Consider the following 24,225-nt stretch of genomic DNA (forward strand, 5'->3'; position numbering starts at 1 on the left):
ATATTCCTAAGTGCTTATGTGCGGCACAGAAGAAAGAAAGAAACGACAAAGCCTTGAGTTGTGCTCCTCTACTGGAATATTTTATTGTTATCGTCATCTGTATCACTGTTTTTCTCTTTACATTTGTTCATTTTATTTGATGAGCGGGCGGAGTATTCACAAAGATGGGAGGATAACGTTAGATTCACAGTGATGGGCAAGGGGGAGGGGGGGTTAGCTATTTAATTCAACCAAAAGAAACAAACAAACAAACAAAAACCATACACACTTGTACAAGCAGATGCACACGCTCTCAATCACACACACACACACACACACACACACACACACACACGTTATACCATTAAACACCCGAGAGTATGTGCACTCACACATATTTGCATGTGACAGCTACGGTGTGGGTGTGTAGTGCACGTCGGATCTTCACAATTATAGATGTCTCTTCTGCTTTTTTTACATCAGAACGTTAGAGATTCCCACGTAAAGTGAGCCCTCGGACAGTCGACCGTAATCTCAATTTGGAAGCCAAAAAAAAAGCAACTCCCATATGGCGTATTTTGATCACATGACATATAAGTTTGCAGAACTTTATTCCAAAGTGCTAAAAAGTTATCTGAGTGTGTGTGTGTATCATTAATTATCATATTATTGTCACAATTTTTTAATCGTGTTCATTTTGTCAAAAGGGGGTCACATTTTCAGATATTAAATATTACAATTTGGAATGAAGATTTTGAATTTATTGGAGTATCTTTTAGACAATCAACAAATTGTGACACACTTTATTTAAATGCACTGATTGTGTTTTTTATTTTCATATAAAAAGTGTTTTTTTTTCCAGTCCTGAGAGGAAATCCAATCAATCAGAGCGAAACAGAAATTTAAAGTGTTTTAAAATTTCCACTTTTTAATTTAAAACTTTATTTCCAGTTGACTGGATTGAACCGAAACCAATATGAGAATAATTCTGGTAATTTTTATTGACCTGCAACGGTCGTCTTTTAATGACCACATGCGGTCTGTTTATTTATCTGCCTTTTTAAATGACCATTAATCCCCTCGACTGCACTGTGGTCAGGCTATGATATTAGTGACCACTCTTGCATTGTTTTTTTATTCATTTTTTTTTTTTAAACAGGATCACGCAGTGAGTGCTAAGTGATGAAGTGCTTTGAGTTCACACCAGAACAAATTTCGGTAAGTGCTCAGAAAAAAAACACAGGTTTAAATGATAACAAACACTTGTGTCCAGCACCATTTCCCCTCCTAAAAAACATTTTCAGAGATATCCTTGTTAGAGAATAAAAAAAGGTATTTGGATGATATTGTACATCCAATAAAACAATGTTATTTAGTCTGTCTAGACACATTTTTTCACACCATCCTTCCATCTGGTGATTAAAAAAAAACATGAATATGGCTTTCATACACAAACACAATCGCAGCATCATACAGAATATACTATAATTAATACTCAGTTAAACAAGTGACCTTTCTATAATCAAACAACAGAAATAATGTCCTGTCTGCATTGCATTTTCTTCCCTTATATATAATGGAATGTCTGGGACTTCATTGTTCATATTTTTGTCCCAACAGTGTGCTTTAAGTATGGCTGACTGATGAATACTTGATCTTTTTTTCTTTATTATTATCATTTTGAATCTCAATACAAAAACACCAGAGGGCCTTCTCCATCAGATTTAAGGAAGAACCCTTTAATCAACCTCTCACCTGGATCTCAGTGTGAGAGGTGATTTGTATAATACTGCAATAATAAAAATTTATATTCCAAAGTCGCTTTCGTTCCTACAGACAAGTGTCCATCTGTTTCTACTGGCTTTAGGGTTAATTGGGTTAATTGGAGTGACAGTGAGGAGGATGTGAGCTGAGGGTCTTTATGGTTTTGTCTCTATATACAATATGGCTTCTCTGAGTGGAAGAGACACAGAAATCAACACAGTCATCGAGAGAAAGACACAGAGCAGAGTTCATTATTGTTGTAGAGACGGAAAGTCTTGAGGGACAACCAGTCAAAAGTTTCCACATCCCGTTTTCTCCGAGAGTCACTGTCACTTGTCCACAACAGACACAATAATTCCCGATGGCAGTGACTTGTCACATATTTTAAAATTGCAGTTATTCAACTCAGTGTCCAATTAGTAACGTCCTTAGAGGCTTAATGTCCTGCCACTTCTGTCTCTCCTGCCCTTTTCAATGTCTCTCTTTCTGGTCTGTCACTCCGCTCCGTCCTTCATTTTTATCTTCTCCTCTCACCTCCTCCCTTCTGAGTCTCAGTCCTCCTCGGAGCCTGCAGCCCCCCTCAGTCCATTCATACAGAAGGGCAGGCCGGAGGAGAAAGGGCTGTCAGACGGGGAGAAACCACTGAAGGGTGGCAAGCCGGCCAACCGCTGTAGGTGGGGGAAGAAGGCTGGCGGGGGTCCCTTGTGGTGGTCTGAGCGTAGCTGCAGGCCATCGCTGTGTCCTGCGCCATGGTGGTGGGAGGGGGGCAGCTCAGGTGGAGCGTAGCGGATAGTGCTAGGAGCGTAGAGGCTCTGAGGGCCCTGCGGGCCGAGGGCAAGGGGGTGGAAGAGGACCCGCCCCGCTGCACCGCCTGCAGCCAGTCTCTGGAGTAGCTCAAAGTCAGGAGCACTACCTGCACCGCCACTGCTCCGACTGACTACCCCCGACACAACTCTGTCCTCGCGAGGCAGCGGGGAGGACACGGACATGGCGGGGGACAGCGCCGGGGACGGGGGAGTGAACAGCCCTTTTGGGGGGGCTTCACTGCTGGAAGAAGAGTCGGGGATCGGGGTGGTGGGGCTGTCGCCGTTGAGGCTGCTGGAGGGTGTGTGTGCATGTGAGGGTTGGGGCTGGGAGGTGTGTGTGTGAGAGGTGGAGGTCTGTGTGTGTGACCCCCAACGCCCCCCGGTGGTCAGGGCTTCGTGTTCAGTCTTGATGCTGGGGCTGCCAGGCAGGGGAGACGGGGTCACTACGCTCTTGAGCTGCTGGATCACAGCCCGGCCGTTGTGCACCCTGCTCCCTCTCTCCCCTCTAGTGGGGGTGTCTCCTCCCCTACTCTGTTTACCTCCTCCCCCGCCGTCTTCCTGTTTCAATCTGTCACTGTCTCCCCCCTGGTCCCACTCTGTCTCTTCTTCCTCCTCCCCCTCGCTTTCGCTCGCCAGGTCAGAGGAGGCCGATACACTCTCTTCTGCGTGACGGAGCTCCTCCAGTCTGCGACGGGTTTCGGGAGGAGCGCCCTCGGGGTCGGACCTCAGCAGGCGCTTTCTCCTGTCCTCTGATTGGATGGCGGCTGCAGTGAATTTCTCTCTGCCTTTAGTGTCGGGGTCACTCTTCCCCACTGAGCTCTTCACTGGCTGCGAGCCTGAGGAGGAAGGGAGATTTTTTATGATAAGAAGAGGCACAGGCAGGTGTTTCTGTGTGTCAGTGGGCATCACGGGAAGGAAGTAATGTGTGTGTAGCGTCCTACCTCGGGCCTGTGGGGAGCTGTCGGTGGGGGATGAGCTAACTCGAAGTCGCTCTGCTCGTACATTCTCTGGTAGCTGCAGTAGATCCAGGGGAGTGTCGGGCATCTCTGTTCGACTGGATGGATGGATGGATGATGGATGTGAAAATGGAAAAGGAGAAAAGGTGGACGTATACACAAATGATCATCTACCACTTAAAAGCCACTTACAGCTTTCTAAAAAAAAAAAAAACCACACTAGTGCACTGCTGATTTGAGTGAATACTTAGAGATGGAAACAACATATAATCAGCCTAATAGCAACCTCCAATAGCCAAACTGCCTCAAACCCTTCTAACCTCCACCTAACACATCCACCCAATTCTCCAAACAACAGCCCTTATCACACATACACAAGCAGCGACACGCAAACAGACAGATAGGCAGACCCCGCCCTTCAAGACACACACACACACACACACACACACACACACACACACACACTGTGCCCCACTCAGCAGCCCACCTATACACAGTTAAGCTCAGACAAGGAGGAGGCTGTTGGAGAAGTTAATGAGCTCTTGTAATTACAGCACTAATTAACTAAAACACCATTCAGCCCCAAAATTCTGACATCCATTTGTTGTAATTATATAGCTTCAGTCCAATTAGCATTGAAATTCAGCCTACTCCTCTTGTTTTTGTCTGACTGCTCTGCCGCTGTGTTATGCACTGTGTTTGTGCATGCGTGTATGTGTGTGTATCCTCCAAGTGTAACTGCATCTGTGTCTGGGCGAATACACGAGTGTGTGTATACAAGAGGGACATAAGGGAAAAGCATATTTTGTCGAGGTTGCTGCAGTCGTTGTGTCTGCGGAGTAAATAAATAGAGCCTTAAAGCAATGCTGCATTTAAAAGACAATTATAATAAAGTTAAACAGAAACAAAAAGCTGCGGAGTCTTTAATTTTCCCTGATCAGAGCCTTCCTATAAGGTCGTGTCTGCCCAATTCAGAGTAATGACATTAAATAGTGTGTGCATAATGCTGCCTTGCTGTTTACAGACAGCTGAACAGCACTTTGCAAGAGTAATGACTTTTTTTTTCAAGTTTTATAAATCATTTTAAATGCGACAAAAAAACAAATAAATAAAAGAAATAAAAAAATGTAAAAATAAATAAAATAAATTGACTAAAAAAACTGACAAAAAATTGAAAGTGATTAATTAAGAAAGACTCCTTTATAGCAGCATGCACTGTGAAAGCTTGTCAATTAAAGTATCTCATTTAAATGATTAAAAAATCTGCTTTCTTTAATAGTCATTATAACTGGACAAATAGTCCAGTCAAGTAAATAACTATAATCTAAATTGGGGGTAAAATATCTAAAATAATAATAATATTAATAATAAATCTACAATGTATTTAAAATCAATAAAACATAAAATTACCTATTTTTTTGTCATCCTATAATTTAAAATAGAATTTTGTTATCTTTAATATTTATAAGTCAAATAACTGATTATGTGCTTTGCTTTGATGTCACTATCTGCAGCAAGTATTCTCATATGTTGGAGAGAGTGAAACTCTTCCAATAATCCCTCTGTATTTCATCATCTATCCCTTCAAAGCATCTCCGTGCACAGTATGGCGCCTGCAAATATAAACTTGGTTCGTATCAGCAGTCCTGGAACGCACACTGTGGCTGCACTGACCTCAGGACGTAGTTGACCCAAATGACGTTGCGTTCATGGGGCGCTTTGTGGTTGATGGAGACGGTGGCAGTGGACTGGATCCACAGGTAGCCTCCTCGTCTCTGGAGCCAGCGGTAGTAGCCGGTCACCACCTGGCCTTTCCTCAGCACTGGGTGGAGACGGAAAGAAAGAATGTATAACAGGACACGGGAGAGAAGACAGAGAAGGAGCCTGTTAGTGGTTTGGCAGTTCATGATGATGGCAGCAGAGGGCGCCTATCACAACAGGACAGAATGAGATTTCAACAGGCTTCTCCCCCCAACTTCAGGCACTGTGTAGGATAACAGGGTGGGGATGAATTCCATACACTACATATGATGCGACTCACAGTCCTCATGGCTCTGCCGCAGGTTTTCCAGGTCTTCTACGTGGATGAAGTGGTAACAGGTGTGTCCCACCACCTCTGCTGGGGTCATATCCATATACTCTGAGATCCTGTAAAAACAACAAAAATTATTTGTGTGTATTCAACGTCCACACTATTAAATTTCAACATCTAGACACAATCCTCACCTGTTCTCACAATACGTGACCTGGAGGTCCATGTTGACGCGGAAGACAAACATTTGACTCTCCATGCGGACTTCATTAAGCGTGGTGGGCGGGAGGGTGTGTGCCAGCGCAACCAGACCCATCGGTCGACGCACTGAGCGAGCGGAGCCCGGCACAAGTGCAGGGCGGCAGCGGATTCGTCCTGTCACATGGATTACCTGTCAAAGACATCAGCATGTATTCCCTTCACACAAGACATTTTTAGAATCACAGGACAGCTACACAATCCAGGGTGTGGATAATAACAGTAACATACAGAGGAAATAAAACATTCATCAATATAAGTTTCACATAAACACAACACAAAGTCAAATCTAAGCTAAAGAATGCAGCAGCTCTGGTATTACAGCAGTGAGTGCAGTAAAGCGTCTGTTATGTGCAGCGGTCCAGTGTGAAATAAGGTCACAACCATAAAACACACTGAAAACGACCACCTTGACAGTGCTATGAAACACTGGCCGTGCAAAACAAAATGACAAGGCTCTGCTTGTTATTTTACTGTCACTGAGAACAAGCGTGTAAATGGGAAAGAAAGCAAAATACAAGGCGTGTTTCCAAATTAGGAGCACTTATTTCCTCAGACATTTGTACCTTGTATCCAGACGACTTGACGTGCAGGCCTCTTTTGGTGAGTGTGGATTTCATGCGGATGAAGAAGCCGCGGTCCGGAGGATCATCAGCAGGAGAATGAGGACTAGACGGAGCTGTGGAGGATGAGAGAGGAAGAGGGTAAAATATAAAAATATATCCAACCTACAGTATTTGTCATATATTCAATTATTTTTGTTGTTTTTGTGATGCAAATGTAACGGATATAAATACAAATTGACAGTGTAATCAGTACCGGGTTCAGGGGTACCAGCCAGGGAGGAGGTGGACGCGGAGCTGGAGGCGCTCTCGGGACCCGTGTGGCAGCCGGCCTCGGCTCTCAGATGCGGCCTGATTCCCAGCCGCTCTGCCATCTCGACGTGGTCCGCTGGGTGGATGTAGTCAAACACGCTGCTGCCGGTCAGCTCCACCTGAAGGGAAACACATACGCTGATCAAAAAAAAAGAAGAAGCTTAGAGCACAAATGCCTGCACATGAGCCCCCCCAACACACACACACACACACACACACACACAGAAAAAAAATCAATATACGTTATGACAGGAAAATGAAAGCACTGCTCTGGGTTACAACTCAACAAGGAGTGTGGAGGTTGTAAGACATTCCCACACACACTCATGCACATACATTTAAGTCCAGTCTCAGAGGACCAAGCGACTACAGTATTACACAAATAAAACCAGGGGAGATAAAAATCAATTGTATTTGCTGATTAAAAACAGGTGAACTCCAAGTATCTCCAAAGGTCACATTACTATTCTTCTTATTCCCTGTGTCCCTCCCTGCTCCTTCATTCAGTTGCAGTCTATCCCTGCAGGCATAAAGAGCGACGCAACAGCTCATACAGCTCTATATGATCCTATCATCATAATGCATCATAGTCGCATCTCTAATCATTTAAAGGTAATAATGGCGCTGCTCTTGCATGGCATCCATAAAAGCAGCACAATCGGAGCAGGTGTGATTCCATCTGAAGCTGTATAAATGAGTGTGTGTGTGTGTGTGTGTGTGTGTGTGTGTGTGAGAGAGAGAGAGAGAGAGAGAGAGAGAGACGGAGAGAGGGAGAGAGTATGCATGCTTCCACACATGCATGCAGCTCCTATTACATCTGTGAATGTGCGTGTGCGTCTGTGCGTGTGTGTGCCAATACCATTCCATCTGATAAAGCCGTGGCTGCAGCAGCCTCACACCCTTGTCTGTAGGACACAGCCATTTATTACCGGATTAGAGCCATTTACTGCAGGCTTTATGGGAGCTTCAGCAGGCCCTCAAGGACATCACAGCCGGGGGAGAGGAAGGAGCGGGAACGGGGGAAGGCGGGAGCGGAGGAATGAGGTGGACGATGAGTGAACGGAGAGGGGTTAAGATGGAGGAAACCCCGCCGAGCAAGGGAGGATAAGTGAAGGGATAGAGGTTCTTAGTCCCAGACATGCAGGGCTTAATCCCTTGAGGGATGTCCTGTGGGTTTTTTTTGGACATTTGCCACCAAACATATAATTAAATACTAGATTTGATAAGCACCATAAGTATTTATATTTCACTACATACTGAAATGTGCTACTGTCAGACTATATGTGCCTATTTTGATATTTGTTTCAGCCAAAATATAAAAAAGATTTATTTTTTTCTCCTTTATTTGATAGTAGCAGTAAAGAAAAGATGTTTTAGAGGCCTCATCAATTCAAATACTGGGCAGAGAAGGCACACTGTAAGTCTTTATACCAGTGTAAAGACACAGTGAATATTTAATCCCATCTCCAGTGTTCACTGTTCAGTCATCTCTTGTTACATGCTTAATATGTGTTAAAGAAATACAAGAAATCTTCCTATAAAACCTAAAAATGTTTTTGATTACTCTGGCGTTATGGAAATATATCAAGTCAAGTGTGATTTGGAGTGACTGTAACTAACCCCATCCATCACATAAAACTACTTCAAGTGCCAGATTGATAAAGACAGGCTCTGTTTTGAGCGATACAATCACATAGGCAGGATTTGATTTAAAGTTCCTTTTGTACCTAGACCCTGCTCACATACTCTGTTTCACTTGCTACATTAGAAAAGATAAAGATGCTCTGATTTTGATTTCACAGTTACTTTAAACCTGCAATAAGAGATTTTTTGGGAATTTGTCGGCAGCAGAGACACGTAATGATCAACACCTTGTAAGCTGCAACTTGTTAGCAAACTGTTGCTTATTTAAACATCCAGCAGTTACTGAGCAACATCATTTTTTATTTGGAGTCGTGTCCCTGGCCACCTGGTGAATCTAAGGGCCCTGATACACCAAGCTGACAGTCAGGTGTTGGTTAATGTCCGGCCATAGGTGAGCATTTGTTGCCAAAGTTTTTGTGGAATGTTCCGCATGGTTGGGCCTTGTCGCCCCTTGTCACCTTTTATTTTGGCCCAGCAGCACGTTGAATTAGCGTTGGAGACGGCAGAGCTCATCGGTGAATGAAATCACTCTGATTGGCAGATGAGCTCAGTGGACGGGAAGAAAAATGAAGTGAGGAAAGTGAACAAACAGCTAAAATAAAGAGGACGTGAAATCAAAACAAACTTGTTATATCAAGTAAGATTATGTTTTTGGTCATTGAGCTCTTCAGCAGAAATGGTTTGTAATTATTTGTGCTATTGTTTGCTGGCGCACAGTAAATATCATTTGTTCTTTTAACATTGTGTTAACTTGCTAACTAGTGTCTAGAATTTGTCCTGTCCGACTTCCAGCTTCCCTTTTTGAATAACAAATAAAGACGACCGCTGCCTGCTGGTATGGAGAGTTATTCCCTCTCACAGAGGTGCAGAACGTATGTGCTAGTTGGCTGTTGGCTGTAGTCTTCAGTGTAACTTTCTGTCAGTGACACAGGCGACATGAGGCAACAGTCGGCCTTCGTCGCCACTAGTTCTTCAGCGTTGGTTTAGTGTGTCTGAGCCTTTAGTCGCTGGGTTGTTGGAGCTTTGTTCTTGAACATGACGGCATAAAAGAGGTGAGAGTAAACCAAAACAGTAAAGTTGTGGTTGGACAGCTAAACGACAACCAGCTGACTACAAATCTTTATAAAGCAGAGAGGAGCTGCAGATTTGAGTGATAATTCTCTGTAGGTTCATCACTATGATCGACTCTTTTTATATTGTCATTTGATTATGATAAAAGATTTTTGAACAAAGCTGCTTTAAGTTGCATTAAGATGCTTTGGCAGTAATTAACCACAGATAGCATCATTAATCAAAGCTAATCATAAGGAAAAAAGAGCAAAATCAGAGCTGTGACTCTTGAGAAAAGTGCATCTGCAAATTATTTTCATATTTAAATACACATGTATTGATCCATAATGTTTAAGGGCATAAAAATAAAAATTGTGTGTGTTAAGGAGGTGACGTAGAAAGCTTAACACCCTAAATCTTGAGGATAAGTGGCTTTTTTTTCTTTTTCTGATCCCTCTTCTCTTCATTATGCAGATACCATAACGTCAGCAGTGTAATTACTAGGTGCTGGATTTTTCTGCCGCATTCCTTTTGATTCTGACATCAAAACTGACTCGTTCATTAATGTTTAAAAATTAAGATTTTGCATCTATGCATTAAGAGGCTGGGTATTTGATGAGTAGCCGGACTGGGATTGGTTTGTAAAACTCTGGATGAACACTGCTTTAGGCATCTTTTATTAGTGATTATATTAAGATATGTCTGTCTCTCTGTCTGTCCGTCTATCTGCGGTCAGGGCTTCTGTGTTTTATGAAAAGCGATTCCTCTGCAAAGGGAATTCTTGACGTTTTTTAAACAAGTGCTAAATTTACCTCCGCTCAGAACACTGGACCAGCCATCTGAAAGAGACACAATCCCCTGGCCCTGTGGTATTGGAAAACAAGGTAGAGAGACAAACAGGTCCTTATGGGCTTTATCGGGCTTAAGACCTATCCGAATAATATCACTCCATCACAGACAGGAGGGAGGGATTGAAAAAAGATCAGACAGAAATGAGAAGATGAGAAAGAGACGGAGCAATTGAGAGGATGAGTCAGGCTCAGACATAAAAACAGGTATAGAATGTGGCGCGAAGGGAAGACGTGAGGAGAGACCGAGATCATTCAAATCTCCCTGAGTGTGTGTGTGGTGTGTGTGTGTGTGTGTTTGTGCGTATGCAAGCACACGGCGCGCCTCTGTTTCTCTGTGTATGTGACTAGACTGTCTGTTTTTGTGTCTCCACGCGTCATTGTGTGTCATTGTTTGTGTGAGTAGTTGTCTGTCAGTGCACCTGCGTGAACCTGTGTGTGTGTGTGTGTGTGTGTGTGTGTGTGAGTGTATACGTGTGTGCGCGCGCGTGCGTGTGCGCAGACATGTACGTGCATGTATGTATGGCGGTGTGGTGGGGATGAGGGGGGAGGAGGAGGGCAGCAAGCAGGGGAAGGAGAGACATGATATAAATAATAGCAGGGGGCTTTAATATGTATGAGGCATCCGGGCAGTGGTCCACAACACACTCTCAGCCCTCAGCCCTCACTGACTGATGGGAGAGGAGAGAGGGAGGGAGGGGGAGAGGGGGGAGGGGGAGCGGGGGCTGCATACTAACCATTCCCAGATCAATTCTCTCCTCCCTTAATCCACCATCCTTCCTCCCTTCTCTTTACCCCATTTATCCCTCTTCTTTCTCCTCCCAGCCCCTTCTCCTTACTTCTCCATCCCTTCCACCTCTCCTCCCTCCAATTCTTCATCTTCTCCAGCCTTTGTCTCCCCTTCCTCTACTCCATCAATCCTTCTCTTTCCTCCTCTACTTCCTCCTCACCCCCCTCCCCTCATCTGCTTTGTGGCATTCCCAGGTTTATCCCCGTGCTTCCGGCCCGGAGACCCAGTGAGAAGAAAAATGATACCTGCAGGCACCAGGGGAGTGGGCGGCGGGCTGTGCCCTTGGTCAAGGTGCTTGACCTGGGCTAAGCCGGCTAAGCAACCCCCCTGTCAGGGGAGAAGCCCAGGGTGTAAGCTAGGGCAGAGGGGTCAGACAGGGGGGACAGGAGACGGCAGGGCAGGGGCGGTCCACAGGGGCGACATGCCCTCTAAAACAAACCACCAGTTACACTTTTCCACTCAGAACATCGTTTGTTTGTCTGTCCTTCCTCTCTCCCCTGTGTCCGCCTCCACTCGCCAACAAAGTATATCGAAGTGTTTTTGTCCTCTCCCTCCCTCCCACCTCTCCTCTCACTCCTCTTGTATCTTTCTCTTTCTCGTCGCATGTGTCCATAAACACACTATATACCCCCCCGACGTAGCCCCCTAACTCATCCCAAGTCCTAACTCTATCTGCCCTTTCTGGCTGTCTCTCTTTCTCATCATAAACCCCCTCCATCCCCGCCTGCTCTCATCTTTTCAGGAAGGTAAACGTGGCGTTGTATGTTCAAGGTTTTGAACGTAATCTTCGATCATAAATAATTTCATTAGAATGCTGATGGCTCGGGCCCTGTTTGAGTAGATGTGATGGGTTAGGCCATCTGCTCAGCTGATAAGAACAGCTCTGTTTTATTAGCATCTCCACCAAAGCCTCGGCTGTCTTGTTTACCTAGGCAATCCCAAGGCGAATTTCATTCCTACTGCACATTTAAACTCTATTTACACACTCAGACTCTCTCTCTTCTCTTTACCACTGTCTCTCATTCGCTCCCCTATTCCACTCCTTTGTTTTCTTTCTCTCACGTAATTGTCTGTCTGGTTCTCTATGTTTCTCTCTGTCTCTCTCTATCTTCCTTTTTGCTCTGTATCCAGGCCTCCACCACTTTATCTTCCTTATGTATTTGTCTTTGCAAAGAGAGGGCCCAATAAACTCAGGTGCCAACAACTCTTGTCCTGGCCTCTCCATCCAAACAGGATCGGATTTTTTCAAAGCTATCATACAAATGCAATACTCACATGCCCCTGTGTACATGAAAGAGTTATTATCCTCTCCTTACTGGCTGTGAAGAGATCTCCTCCTAATGTGGCTTGTTTTAAGAAGGAGCCTATACATGTAGCTCCTCAAAAATGTAACTGCACGTCAGAGCAAATATACCACATGGAGTTTTCAGAAACTGCTTGTGTTTTCTCCTACAAGTTTCTTATACCCCTGGAGAATGTTGATAGTGGATAAAACATTAAAGAGTAACTTACCACCCCCTGAAAGTCTGATTTTTCTCTGACTGCCTATGTTTAACTTTTCACCTTCCTGTCGTGCTGCACAGGTGTACTCCAGGTTCTCACTGTCGGGTGTGGCTATGACAAGGCACATCTCTGACCACACCCAATGACAGTGGGTTATCTCTGAACAAAACCCAACTTGTTTGGAAAAGTAACTTAAAGCATACAATGAAATTATAACCACTGGTAGTGGGTGTGGTCAGAGATTAAACAGGATTGAAACATTCAACTCATAAAGGACAGCAAAATATTTTCAGCATTAGTTACTCCGACAGGAATTTGAGGAAAGGAATCTCCAATGCAAACAATGTAAAAATGGGGATTACAAGTAGGAGCACTTGCAAGAGTCTCCTCTTCAGTAATGACAAAATGCAAACCTTCCATGCAACACAGTTAAGCCCAGGTCAGACCAAGGATTCGCGACGAGACGATTTGAAACAGGCAGCTACTTGCAATGCGCCAGTTTACACCAATGCACCTAGATGAGACTCTGTATCATCTAGGTGCAATAAATCTCTGTGATTCCAGTCAGCTTCTCATGCTTATTTCGTGGCTGAATATAATTTGTAGCATCTTAAAATATGAATGAGGATAGTGATAGTGAGATACTGGCTACAGCTGCATTTGTAGTAGGGATGAAACAGCGAAAAACATAACATGAGTATCAGATGGACTGTATTCATAATAAATATGCCACAATAATTAGGGCCAATTAATCAGTCAATGAGACTGAGAAAAGCACAGCAAGCAGCAGCAGCGACCCACCGTCCAATGCGGGCACACCCAGGGAAACAGAGGGCTCGGTGGGTAACATGCTGTCTGCGTCTTCTGACTTTACTACAAGCCGATTGGTTGTTGAAACAGGTGCCATGTCTTGTGTTTGAAAACAAGCTGCCAGTGATTTGATCAGCTGAGTTGCAGGTGACACCATCAGCCGGCTTGAGTGAACTGACCAGTTCACATTGCTGCAACTTTTCTTAGCAATGTTCTAAAATGGCTTCGTCTAATCGCAAATCATTGGTCTGAACTGAGGTTTACAGTGGGAAATATAATTGAAGGACAATAAGGCGTGTACAGTACATCAATCTGGTTTTGCAAAGGTGACATTAACGGCTGAAATTCAACATTGAACTATCAATTAAAATACAAGACAAAAAGTAAATGTTTAAAAAAGGACTCTGAGGTTCAGCTGCTAGTAAGACAAGGCTTTAGCAGTCTGGGTTAGACAAATCCAGCCCGTTCTCATTCCCAGGGTGTCAAATACAGCTTGGTCAGTGGCAGCCCGTGTTTGACTCCAATGCATAAGGCAACCTTTAGCATCTGTTTGAGATTTACCAGGCTTTCAACTAACTCCAGTGTAAACCCATCCACAGCAATGACATAGATAAAGACATAGAAAGTCCAAGTAGGCTGGGAGTGTTGGGTGGTGGATGGGTCAAACAAACACAAGGCTTTCCCCCAGGTCCTGTGTGAGAAGTTGAGGTTATCTTTAAACCTGTAGTTCCCAACTGGTCTTGCCACGAGGTCCAGTTTTCTCCTTAGTTATGAGTTCAAGGTCAACATAGTTTAATACATACAGCTTCATACTTGCATTTGGCCATGTCATTGAGCTAGTTTGTTGTCTCTGTCAAGTAGCTGTCCGTTAGTCACCCACTCTACAGCAGGACACAGCACTGAAAAAAGTAGCTGTGTGCCGGAAATTCTCTTCGCTAAAAAATAAAGAATGTTTTTTACAAACTAGACATGTTTGCGAGTCACTTGTGATCCATTCAGAATGGACCCGCGAACCACCAGTTGGGAACCACTGCTTTAAACTACATTAAGTAGACAATGTGACACATGGGTTATGTGATGTAATCGTAACTTACTTAAGAAACATGACAAACATTCATTCATTTCTGTAACTAACTGCTTATCCTGTCAGGGGCTGGAGCCTATCCCAGCTGACACTGGGCGAGAGGCGGGGTACACCCTGGACAGGTCGCCAGACTATCACAGGGCTGACCAACAGACTTGTTTTAACCCAAACCAGGATCTTTTTTCTAAACCTAACCTAGTAGTTTTGTTGCCTAAACCTAAAATAGCTTTGGTGATGAAACCTGTTTTTTCTTGTAGTTTATTTTGAAAAGACCAAATGGAAATTGGCAAGATGTTTCTGAGTGTCCAAAACTGATGCTAGAGGGATACCTAGAGCGTCATAGTTTGAAGCGTAGGGCCACTGATCAAACTGCATATTCGAGCTGGGAGTGAGAACATGTTGACCAAATTGAGTGTGTATTCACTGGGTCCTTATTGTCACATAATATCTGTGTGGTGTCCTGGAGACAAAACTACATGAGGCCAGCACAAAGCATCCCTCTGCCATGGCTCGGCAGGGAAGCACTGCCCATGTGGTATTCGTACATTACAGTCATTACTAAAATGACTGTAACTTTGGCAGATACCCACTTGACTCCACGGTGCATTTCTACAGAGTGAGGACTGTGGATTTTGCCTCGCAGCCAGTATAGACAGTGGATATGATAACAGTGACCAATGACTCTTTCAATGTACATACAGCATGTGAGTATTGTGCAAAGATAGAGTGGAAAAAACCTCAACTTATCCTTTGATGTCGCCAAGGGCAGACACTCAATCAGAGCGAATTTCCACACTTATAAAAACACTCAGTGACTTCTGTTATTGTAGCACTAACTTCCCTCGTTCTCTCTCTCTCTCTCTCTCTCATGCTGTACTGATTCTTCTTACTTCCAAACATCTCTCTCTTATCACACCTCTCCTCCTTTCCTCCCCCTCTCTTTCTCTCTCCGGCTGTCTCTATCTATCTTCCCATCCCCCTTGGTGTTTTTCCCCCTCCCTACAATCAATGTGGCTTTTAAGATGCCTATCGATTTGTTCCCCTAGACAGGCCCAGCGCGCTGGGGCGACACTTTGATTGCTGGGCCAGTAATTACTGTTATTATTTATGCATCTGGGCAAAATGGCAGGACTTAACATTCACAGTACAAGAGGCCACAGGCAATCAACAGAGGTGAGCACCTGGAGAGGGAGAGAGGGTGGCGGAGAGACGTAGAGAGAGAGCGGCATTGCCCCCGTGAGAGTTGCACTCCAGAGATGAGCGCGAAGAGTGCAGTCAAAGATATTCACACTCACACACAAACACACACACACTCCTGGGAGGGGATATGAAAGCGTAAGCAGAAGATAGGCACATGTGTGCAAATGCACTTGTGTACAAAGGATTATTCTAGCGCGCGTGTGTGTGTGTGTGTGTGTGTGTGTGTGTGTGCAATGAGGTCGTCTTACCTGTGAGAGTCCCAGGTAGATAGAAACTGTCTCTGAGATGTAGAGGAAACGTCCCTCCTGACTGACCACGAACACAAAGCCATCCAGAGACTGTGCACATTAAAAAAAAACACACACACACACATCACACACATCACACACACCGACACACACATAACAGCAAACAGAAACAACAAGACAGACAAATTAGAGCAATTAGTGTGTATCGAACAAATTACAATGAGCTAGAGAACAAACAACCCGTCACCCTGTGGCCTCTTCTCTCAATTCACAAGCACAGGCGCTCACACACACACAAACACACGCAAACACACACACGCATGAATGTGAACAGACATGAAATGAGTCCCATAGATGCAAGCTGCAGCTACACACAACAGCTGTCAACAAGGCCTGCATAACTAAACACACAGAAAGCAGCACTGAGACAAAAATGCCACATGTGTGCGCACACACACTGACACACACACACAAAGTCAGACATTTAGACAAGCACACACACAAACCCACACAAAAAAATAGAGCAAAGAGACACGAGAAACTGAGCTTATAGACCAGAGCTGTTTCAATCAACTGTAATAAACTCAGAACCAGAGCTTCATCCTGTGTCTCCGGCCACACACACACACACACACACACATGTAAACACCCGCCCAGACACCGGTTCGGACACAGACGCAGATAGAACCAGAGTCATTACAGCCTGCAGTGATTCTAATGAGAAGTGAAAGGTATACAGCCAGGCCATTAGAGAGGACTGCTTCAGAGAATAATATTAATCGTCATAACAAGCATCCAGGAGTGAGCCTCACACACACACACACACACACACACACACACACACACACACAGACCAGGGCCACTTTGCTCTAGAAGAATGATTGCTATTTTGGCGGCCCAGTGCTTAAAGTGGCAGTGGTAATTTATGCAACTGACACATCCAGTATGCAAATGTGTGGCCGGGGTGTGGGGCGTCGTGTGTCGCGGCGAGGAGAAACCAGCCGCCTGAATGTCGGAGAACTAAAGTGCAATTATCAGGCTATTACGGCGGGAGGACGGCTGGGAGGAAAGAATCATACAGTTTTTCTGGAGCGTTAATTTGATTTCTATCAGCGCCGTTCCCTAAGCCTCCCTTCCTCTTTAAAATGCCAGAGGAGAGCAGACATATGTAACGTTTCTTTGTTTTACCGCAACCTTCTCACTTCTAAATTCTCAGCGTCTATTCTTTTCCCCCTCTCTCTACCTGTTCCCACTCCTACCTGTTTCCTACTTGGCAAATATATTTGTTTAGCACCTCTCAGCAACTATGCAATTCAAAGTGCTTTACATAAGACATAAGGCATTAAGATCCTTCAAGTTTTTCTATATCCCTCTCTGCTTTGGTTGCACTTCCAACCATCTTTCCTCCCTCAGCTTCCTCCCGGTCTAAACCACAACCTGCAGTGTTACCTTCTTCACACCAGCTCTGATTCTTTGTCTCTACATCCTGTATTTCGTCATCCCTGTAGCCCTCCTGCCCCAGAATCCCCCTCAGGCTCCATTCATCTGTCAGTGCTCAGGGAGGCATTCTTTGGCAGCCAATGATATCATCCGAGCATCTGAAGTATATGAAATGTGTGGGTGTCTATGTGTGTGAATGGGAAAGTGTGCGATTGGAGTTTGAAGAAGATTTGAGGTGTACACGCAAGCACTGACACACTGTGGCACAATGCACTCACTTATGAGACAAATGTGCTTGGAAATCCTGGATCAGACTGACCTCGTGGTTCATTCCTAAAAGCAAAAGTTTCCCTACATAAACATTAAAGCACAACTGTCCAAAGGAAGCCTTATATAGATTTTAAACTTTTCAGATAAATGGAGGAATTAAAAAATTAAAATTTACCTACTTCTCATACTAAATAAAACTCCCTGGACTACCTAAAAATTTAACGTTAAAAACAGGCAGTTTGACATTTTTGGAGACAGGATAGTGACACAGTTTAATCACTACAGTGAAAACATCTAAAATACATAAAGTAAACATATGAAGTTGCATAATAATTATCACAGAAGAAGAAGGAGGAGGAAAGTGTGGGTGCTGTGGTTGTTACCTGCAGGAGGTGCGCCCCTAGGTGCTGCTCAAACATGTCAGTGGCCAGGGAATGAGATGATCGTCTTACTGCGGAGAGAAAGTAGACAAACACACATGAGACACTCGGTACGTTTCCATGCACGCAGTAGTCGAGCTAAGCTCATAGCTCAGCTAATCAGTCAAGTCGGACTTCTCGTCTTGTCTGTGTATACATGCAGAAGAGAAAATCGCATTTCTGACCAAGTACGTCTGAGTCCCCCTCGATAGGCGGCGCTGTGTCCTTTTTAATACAGTGCGTATTGAACTAGTTCCGGTTCTTGTTCAGAAACTTTTTTATATAAATCCGTGTTTCATGTTTTCATACCATCCATAAACTTCAAAATGTTTAGCTCCTTTAGCTGTTAGAGCATGAATGTAGTTTCCTCATCTGTCCAGAAGTGCGTCTTCTGCTTCTCGGTCACCATGGTGTTTGTTTGTTTGTTTTTCTGGGAGTTACTGCACTGCTGCTACGCCATCTCCTTCTTCATCGAAAGCCCACGAAAGAAAAAGTGGTGCATGCGCAGAACGCCGAGTCCGACTTGAGTCGGACTAAGTGGATACATGCAGCAATAGTTTGATTTTCAATCCAATTATCTAGGTGTGTTAGTCGAGCTACGGATAGTCCAATTTCAGTTGGACTAAGCTCTTTACATGCATTTAAAAGTCCGGTTTCAGTCAGACGAAGCCAATGATTTGATTTTCTCAATCTGCATGTAAACGTACTGACTGACAGACATCAACATTTACTTGATACTATAAGTTTATTCAAAAGCTTTGAGAGCGATAATGAAATCTGCGGTCATCCTGAACACCCAGATTCCAGTTTTAGTTTGCCATGTCAAGTACAGATTTGACATGGTATCTGTCCATCTACCACATACTGCACTGCAGAGACAAGATATATAAATGACGTAATTTTTGCTACACTGTAAAATAAGGTATTTAAAAGGAGGTTTTTGAGGGGTTTAAGGAGTCTCAACTGCAATGTCCTCAGATTGAGTCCCACTGTGGAGTTTTGTTGCATGTTGTTTCCCATTTCTCTCCACTGATTGTTGTCTCTCTACTAATACTCAAATAAACACTGAATTTGTCTGTATCTGTCAGTTTAGAAGACCGAAGGTGCAAAAAAAAATTTAGGAAGGAAAGAGGCGTGGGGCCTGTTTTCTTACAAACTTTTATCCAGCTCACTTTTCTGGATAACTACAAAAGGTGAAAAACTCCAAGAGAAGCTGCGTACTGTAACTCTGTGGAAACTTGTAGGGATCAGGATATTAATAAACTTAGCCACTTTCAGATTGGGTTAATAAAGCTGTGAAATATTAGGATTTACAGTAACTATCTGTAAATACGTCTGGGGCTGGTGATAATGCTGCATTTCTGTGATGTCTTTAAATCTGCACTGAAAATGAAAAGCTAAACTCGAACAAATCATGTCTGATAAACAGAAGAATCGACTGAGACGGTTGCGTGTCTAAAAAAACTGAGCATACGGAGGGGATGCTATGTGACGCACACTACTCAATTGCTGCCAGACACGCAAACAAACACACACACACACACACACGCACACACACTCATGGTGTCTGCATCGCCACTCTTAATGCATCCCAAACACAAGCTATCAGAGCTGCTTCAGTGCCAAAGTGGTGCTGTTTACCAAGGCAATTACAATACAAATAGAGTTGGAGGTGGTTAGGTAGGGGAGGGGGGTGAAGATAGGTACGAGAGGAGCAGAGAGGGTACGGCAGGGAAAATGAGAAAACACTAAGGAAGGCGAGAGTGATCACTTTCTCCCAAGCAAAGCCGGGCACGAGGGGCTGCAGTGACGTGGAAGATTAATTTAGCAATCAGCCGTATTTACTGTTTTATGTCAAAAAGAGTATGTGACGGTGTGTGTGTGTGCACCTGCGAGTGTGTGATTGCAAAAGTGGCGACCATACGTGAGAAGTAATCTCACTCCAACAGGGCGGCTTTTGAACACAATGTTCCTTATCCGGCGGAGACAAACTATGTATGTGTGCACGCGAAATGTGTGTGTACAAGAGCATATGAATGTGCGCATGTGTGTGCAACTTTAAGGATCATCAGATATCTGTGTGTGTGTGTGTGTGTGTGTGTGTGTGTGTGTGTCGCTGCAAGGCTGAGGGAAATCAATACACGTTATGACAGGAAAATGAAAGCGCTGCTCTGGGTTACAACTGAACACAGAGGGAGGGTCGGAACACACACAAACACACACACAGACACACACACACCTACACACACACACACAGACACACACACAGCTACACACACACACACACACATATACAATCACACTATATCGCCCAGCTGCCTGCTTGTGATGTGGGTTCGGTGAATAGAGGAGGGAGGCATTCCATTAGAGCTATAGACACACACACACACACACACATCAGGAATACACACAGCAATGAATTCTCATGCACAGACTACACAGCGGCAACATGCCCTCCGATTAAACAACACAAATACCCGTGCGCACACACAAACTCACACACACACACAAACACACACACACACACACACACACACACATAAATACAGAGTTGCCGGACAAAGCCACAGTGGCATTGTGAGATTGGGGTCCCCCTGTGTGACAGAGTGTGAATATAAATAAGGCAAGTCCATTCAGGGCTATGAAAGGGGGTCTGGTGCTGGGACCCTTCAGCCTAGCCAGTCGCTGCCTGGAGGGGGATGGGGAGCCCATCTCGCTCTCTGCCTGCCTATCAGGCTCCCTTGTGGGGCTGCGATGGAGCTGCAGCGCTGGGGAGTCTGAGGGAAGCAACCCCCATCATGACCGTATGAGAGTGAATCAAAAACAAGACACACACACCGTGATGTTAGTTTGTGCAGGCCGCATGCACAATTGAAAGAAAATACATGGAGTGTGTGTGTCTTGAGTTTCATGCCACAGATCCCTAGAGGAGTGAAGGTGATGGCGGGTGATCAGTAGCGCTGAGTAGTGTCAGCAGGGCGAAGGAAACGCTGGATGTGACAAGAGGCCAGGAGGGCTGACAGATGAGTCTACACACTCACACACGCTCACAAATACACAGAGGACCATTTATTAAAGACTGCCAGGGTACAATAGGGCAGCCAGGAAACCAAAACACTGGACCTGGTGTGTGTGTGTGTGTGTGTGTGTGTGTGAGAACACAAGCACAAACGTGCGCACATGTGAAGAGAGAGTCTCACAGCGGTGTTCGTATCTCACCCTGAGAACAAAGATCCTTCTGTAGTGACGCTGTGAACCCCTACTTCTGTGTGTGTGTGTGTGTGTGTGTGTGTGTGTGTCAGGGCCTTGCATTATTCTGATTGTGTCTTTAAATATTATCACCTCTGTAATACCTTGTCTTGTCATCTAAAGGAAAATTTCAGTAAGACAGGTGTTAACAAACCGGCAGTGTAGCCAGATTATCTGAACAACATCAACCCGAAGTGTTGGTAATGATCCCTCATTTCACAAAAAAGTTGTTTATTGCAACTGTAATCAGTCCACTGCTGAGATCTATGATAGCTGCATCATCACTAAAACTTAAAGTCAAATGAGAAATAAAACACAAGCAGCTAGTTACTCACAAAGCTTCTTAACAAACACCTGAAGCAGCCAAAGTTATTTGGAAGAGAAAATGAGGTCAAACAACAAAATAATCACCCAAACTGTCCCATCACACTTTACCCCCTGGTTCAAATTTGACCTACCTCACCTACCGTAGCTGTCTGCAAACAGTTTTCTTGTGCAATAAGTAGTGCCTGAATTGGAATAAAACGGGGGCGTTAATCTAACCAAACTGCATTGTGTGAATTTGTAAAGTCCCACTGAACAAAAAACTACTAACATTTGGCTTTTGTATAATGGTAAAGGTTACAATTGGCATTCATTCCCGGGACATGACTCTGCAGTAGTCACAGGTAGTTATTGGCTCCAGCTGCATTCAGCTCCGGTCAGCAGTGATTGAATGATGACGACTGGGTAGATGAGCTGATTTTAATCCCTTTGCCGGTGTGGCGCAATGATGAGCCGCAATAAAATCCTGTCTGTCTCCATCCAAGAAGCGCTCAAACTGAATCTGCTTTTACATCTGGAACCTCCCGACTACAATGGGCTTGAGACACGTCCTTGTTGAGGACTTGGCACAGATTCAAGAGTTACTTTCTTATCCAGCAGCCTCCTTGGGGAATCCGATCCCGTTTGATTCGGCGGTGGGAGCCTCTTGTGACCGCATGCCTTTGCTGACGTCGACCCCAGTAGGATTTGAGCCCCGGACCGTCCGCGTGGAGGATGAGTGCTCTAACCACTACACCAGGGAGGCCCCCCAAGAAGGACTCAAACATTGTTCAAAATTTAGTCAGCACAGAGTTTGAGAGAGAAACTGAGTAAGTAAGAGATACAAAAAAGAAGCAACCACTGCCCACTGGCCTCGATGCTGCTTTCTACTGTTTACTAACCTGTCTTCCCAACAAGACACACCAAGAAGAAAAAAGCCAAAGTCATACTGGTCTACTGGCAATGGGAGAGCAGTCTATCACCTATCTTGAACGAGTTTTAAAAAAACCTGCATACATGAGCAAATTTGGTGGGAGAAGTGTCAAAGTGTTAAATGCATGTCCATCCCCATGAAAAATTTGAAAAGCCACTTCAATGAATAAAGTCACTCACTGTTTACATTCATGTTTGCTGTTATGCGGTTTTCTTCATTGCTGACGTTCCTTTAAATTGGACTGAAACAATTTTGATCTGGATTATAACCTAACTGAATCATGCAATACAAGCAAATTGCAAAAATTACCCTCGCTACCTGCTAGGCTCTAAAAAGATCATTTACAGTAGGATCTATTTATGGTGAAAATCTAAGCTCTTTTTTCAGCAGTTGTCAGACTGAACTAAAACACTTTATACTTCACACTGCTGTGTATTTGTATCTTGTGGCGTGTTTAAAGGAACAGTGAGTAACATTTAGGGGGATTTCGTAGCATTTAGGAGTGAAGATTGCAGATTGCAACAAGCTGAAACTTCTCTCAGTTAGAATTCCTTCAGTGTTCATTGTTTAGAAGGTTTTTAGCTGGAGCCTATTATCTGCAGAGGTCCCTTCCTCCAGACCAGCTGATTAAAACTGGTAAAAACACTGAATAAAGCTGTTTCACGTTGCAAATCAGTTTTTCTGCGATGTTCTTTGGCACGTCACAGATGGGTGGCTTGCCCAGCATCTGCTAATGTGCTTCTCTAATAACTTAATGTGTGCTCACCTTATTTCTGTTTCAGACGTTCAGGAGGATCTTACTGTCAGACAGAGGTCTCTTCCTCTCCAAAACAAACAGACCCAGTGATTTAAAAATTGTATAAAAAGTTTCACGTAAAAAAAATCTGTGTTTTTTCGATGCTCTTATTGTGGAGGGGTTGCAAACTACTGCAGCCAACATGACAATGCAAAAACACGAAAACTGCGCTCTCCGAGTGCTCTAGTAATAATATAATAATTCTTATTTTTAGGTGATTATACACTAAAGAAAACATATTCATTACATTATATTATTCCATTTCTGCCAATATATCCCCCTAAACCCTTCCCTGCTTTGCCCAAAACTTACAGGAAATACACAATGAGTGCTGAGAAGTGAGTAATGTTGCTCACTTGGACACAAATCTCATGTGCCAGTAATATAAGTCATGCAGGATGATCGCCAACCTTTCGCACTAGCTTGTGGTTTTACCTCCAAATAGTGGTTTAGGTAATCAGCCTTAAGTGTTGCTGTCTGATGACTCATTCCTTACCCCGTCTGACTTTGTTGTAGCATGGCTGCCACGTTCCCAGATCTCAGCAGTTATTTTGGTGAGTACAATGTTGTCACAGAAATAGTGGAGGAGAACAAGAAGATTGTAATAAACTGGCATTATCCTTTAAAACTGTTTATGTAAATATACAAACATCTTTTGTGCTTCCGTGTACGTGCTTTTGTACAGTCCTGGCTGCAGACCCGTGTGTGCACCTGAGGTCTTTGATCGCTCCTTTCTGTCACATTCCCATTTCATTAGCTTCCCCAGGACTCTGCTGCGAGGTTTAATTTCATTGTGGGAATAGGAGACAGAATGGGACGGGGCGCGATCGGACACGTTAATTATGGTCTGACTCGCAGGTCAATTCTCGGGGTCTCCCCAGCGCTCCATGAGAAGAAAAGATAGAAATTTCATTTGAATGATTTTCATTATACCTCTGTCTAATACATAATTTAGTCCCAGTTAAGT

The 24,225-nt window shown here is 44.1% G+C and overlaps 1 protein-coding gene across 3 annotated transcripts in view; it reads right to left on the reverse strand.

Annotated features, from left to right (window-relative positions):
- Nucleotides 1-51: 51 nt before the first annotated feature.
- npas1 (neuronal PAS domain protein 1) overlaps nucleotides 52-24,225 on the reverse strand; it is a 77,901-nt gene continuing 53,727 nt past the window's right edge. For all 3 annotated transcript variants that reach the window (XM_049577180.1, XM_049577178.1, XM_049577181.1), the window contains 9 exons: nucleotides 17,941-18,008; nucleotides 15,848-15,937; nucleotides 6,615-6,789; nucleotides 6,362-6,474; nucleotides 5,732-5,928; nucleotides 5,547-5,653; nucleotides 5,180-5,327; nucleotides 3,491-3,603; nucleotides 52-3,385 (listed from right to left, as the gene is read on the reverse strand). In XM_049577180.1, coding sequence (XP_049433137.1) covers nucleotides 2,295-3,385; nucleotides 3,491-3,603; nucleotides 5,180-5,327; nucleotides 5,547-5,653; nucleotides 5,732-5,928; nucleotides 6,362-6,474; nucleotides 6,615-6,789; nucleotides 15,848-15,937; nucleotides 17,941-18,008 — 2,102 coding nt within the window. In that variant the 3' untranslated portion in view covers nucleotides 52-2,294. The remainder of the gene's footprint in view (nucleotides 3,386-3,490; nucleotides 3,604-5,179; nucleotides 5,328-5,546; nucleotides 5,654-5,731; nucleotides 5,929-6,361; nucleotides 6,475-6,614; nucleotides 6,790-15,847; nucleotides 15,938-17,940; nucleotides 18,009-24,225) is intronic.

This window comes from Epinephelus fuscoguttatus, linkage group LG5 (genome assembly GCF_011397635.1).
Source record: "Epinephelus fuscoguttatus linkage group LG5, E.fuscoguttatus.final_Chr_v1".
NCBI lineage: Eukaryota > Metazoa > Chordata > Actinopteri > Perciformes > Serranidae > Epinephelus > Epinephelus fuscoguttatus.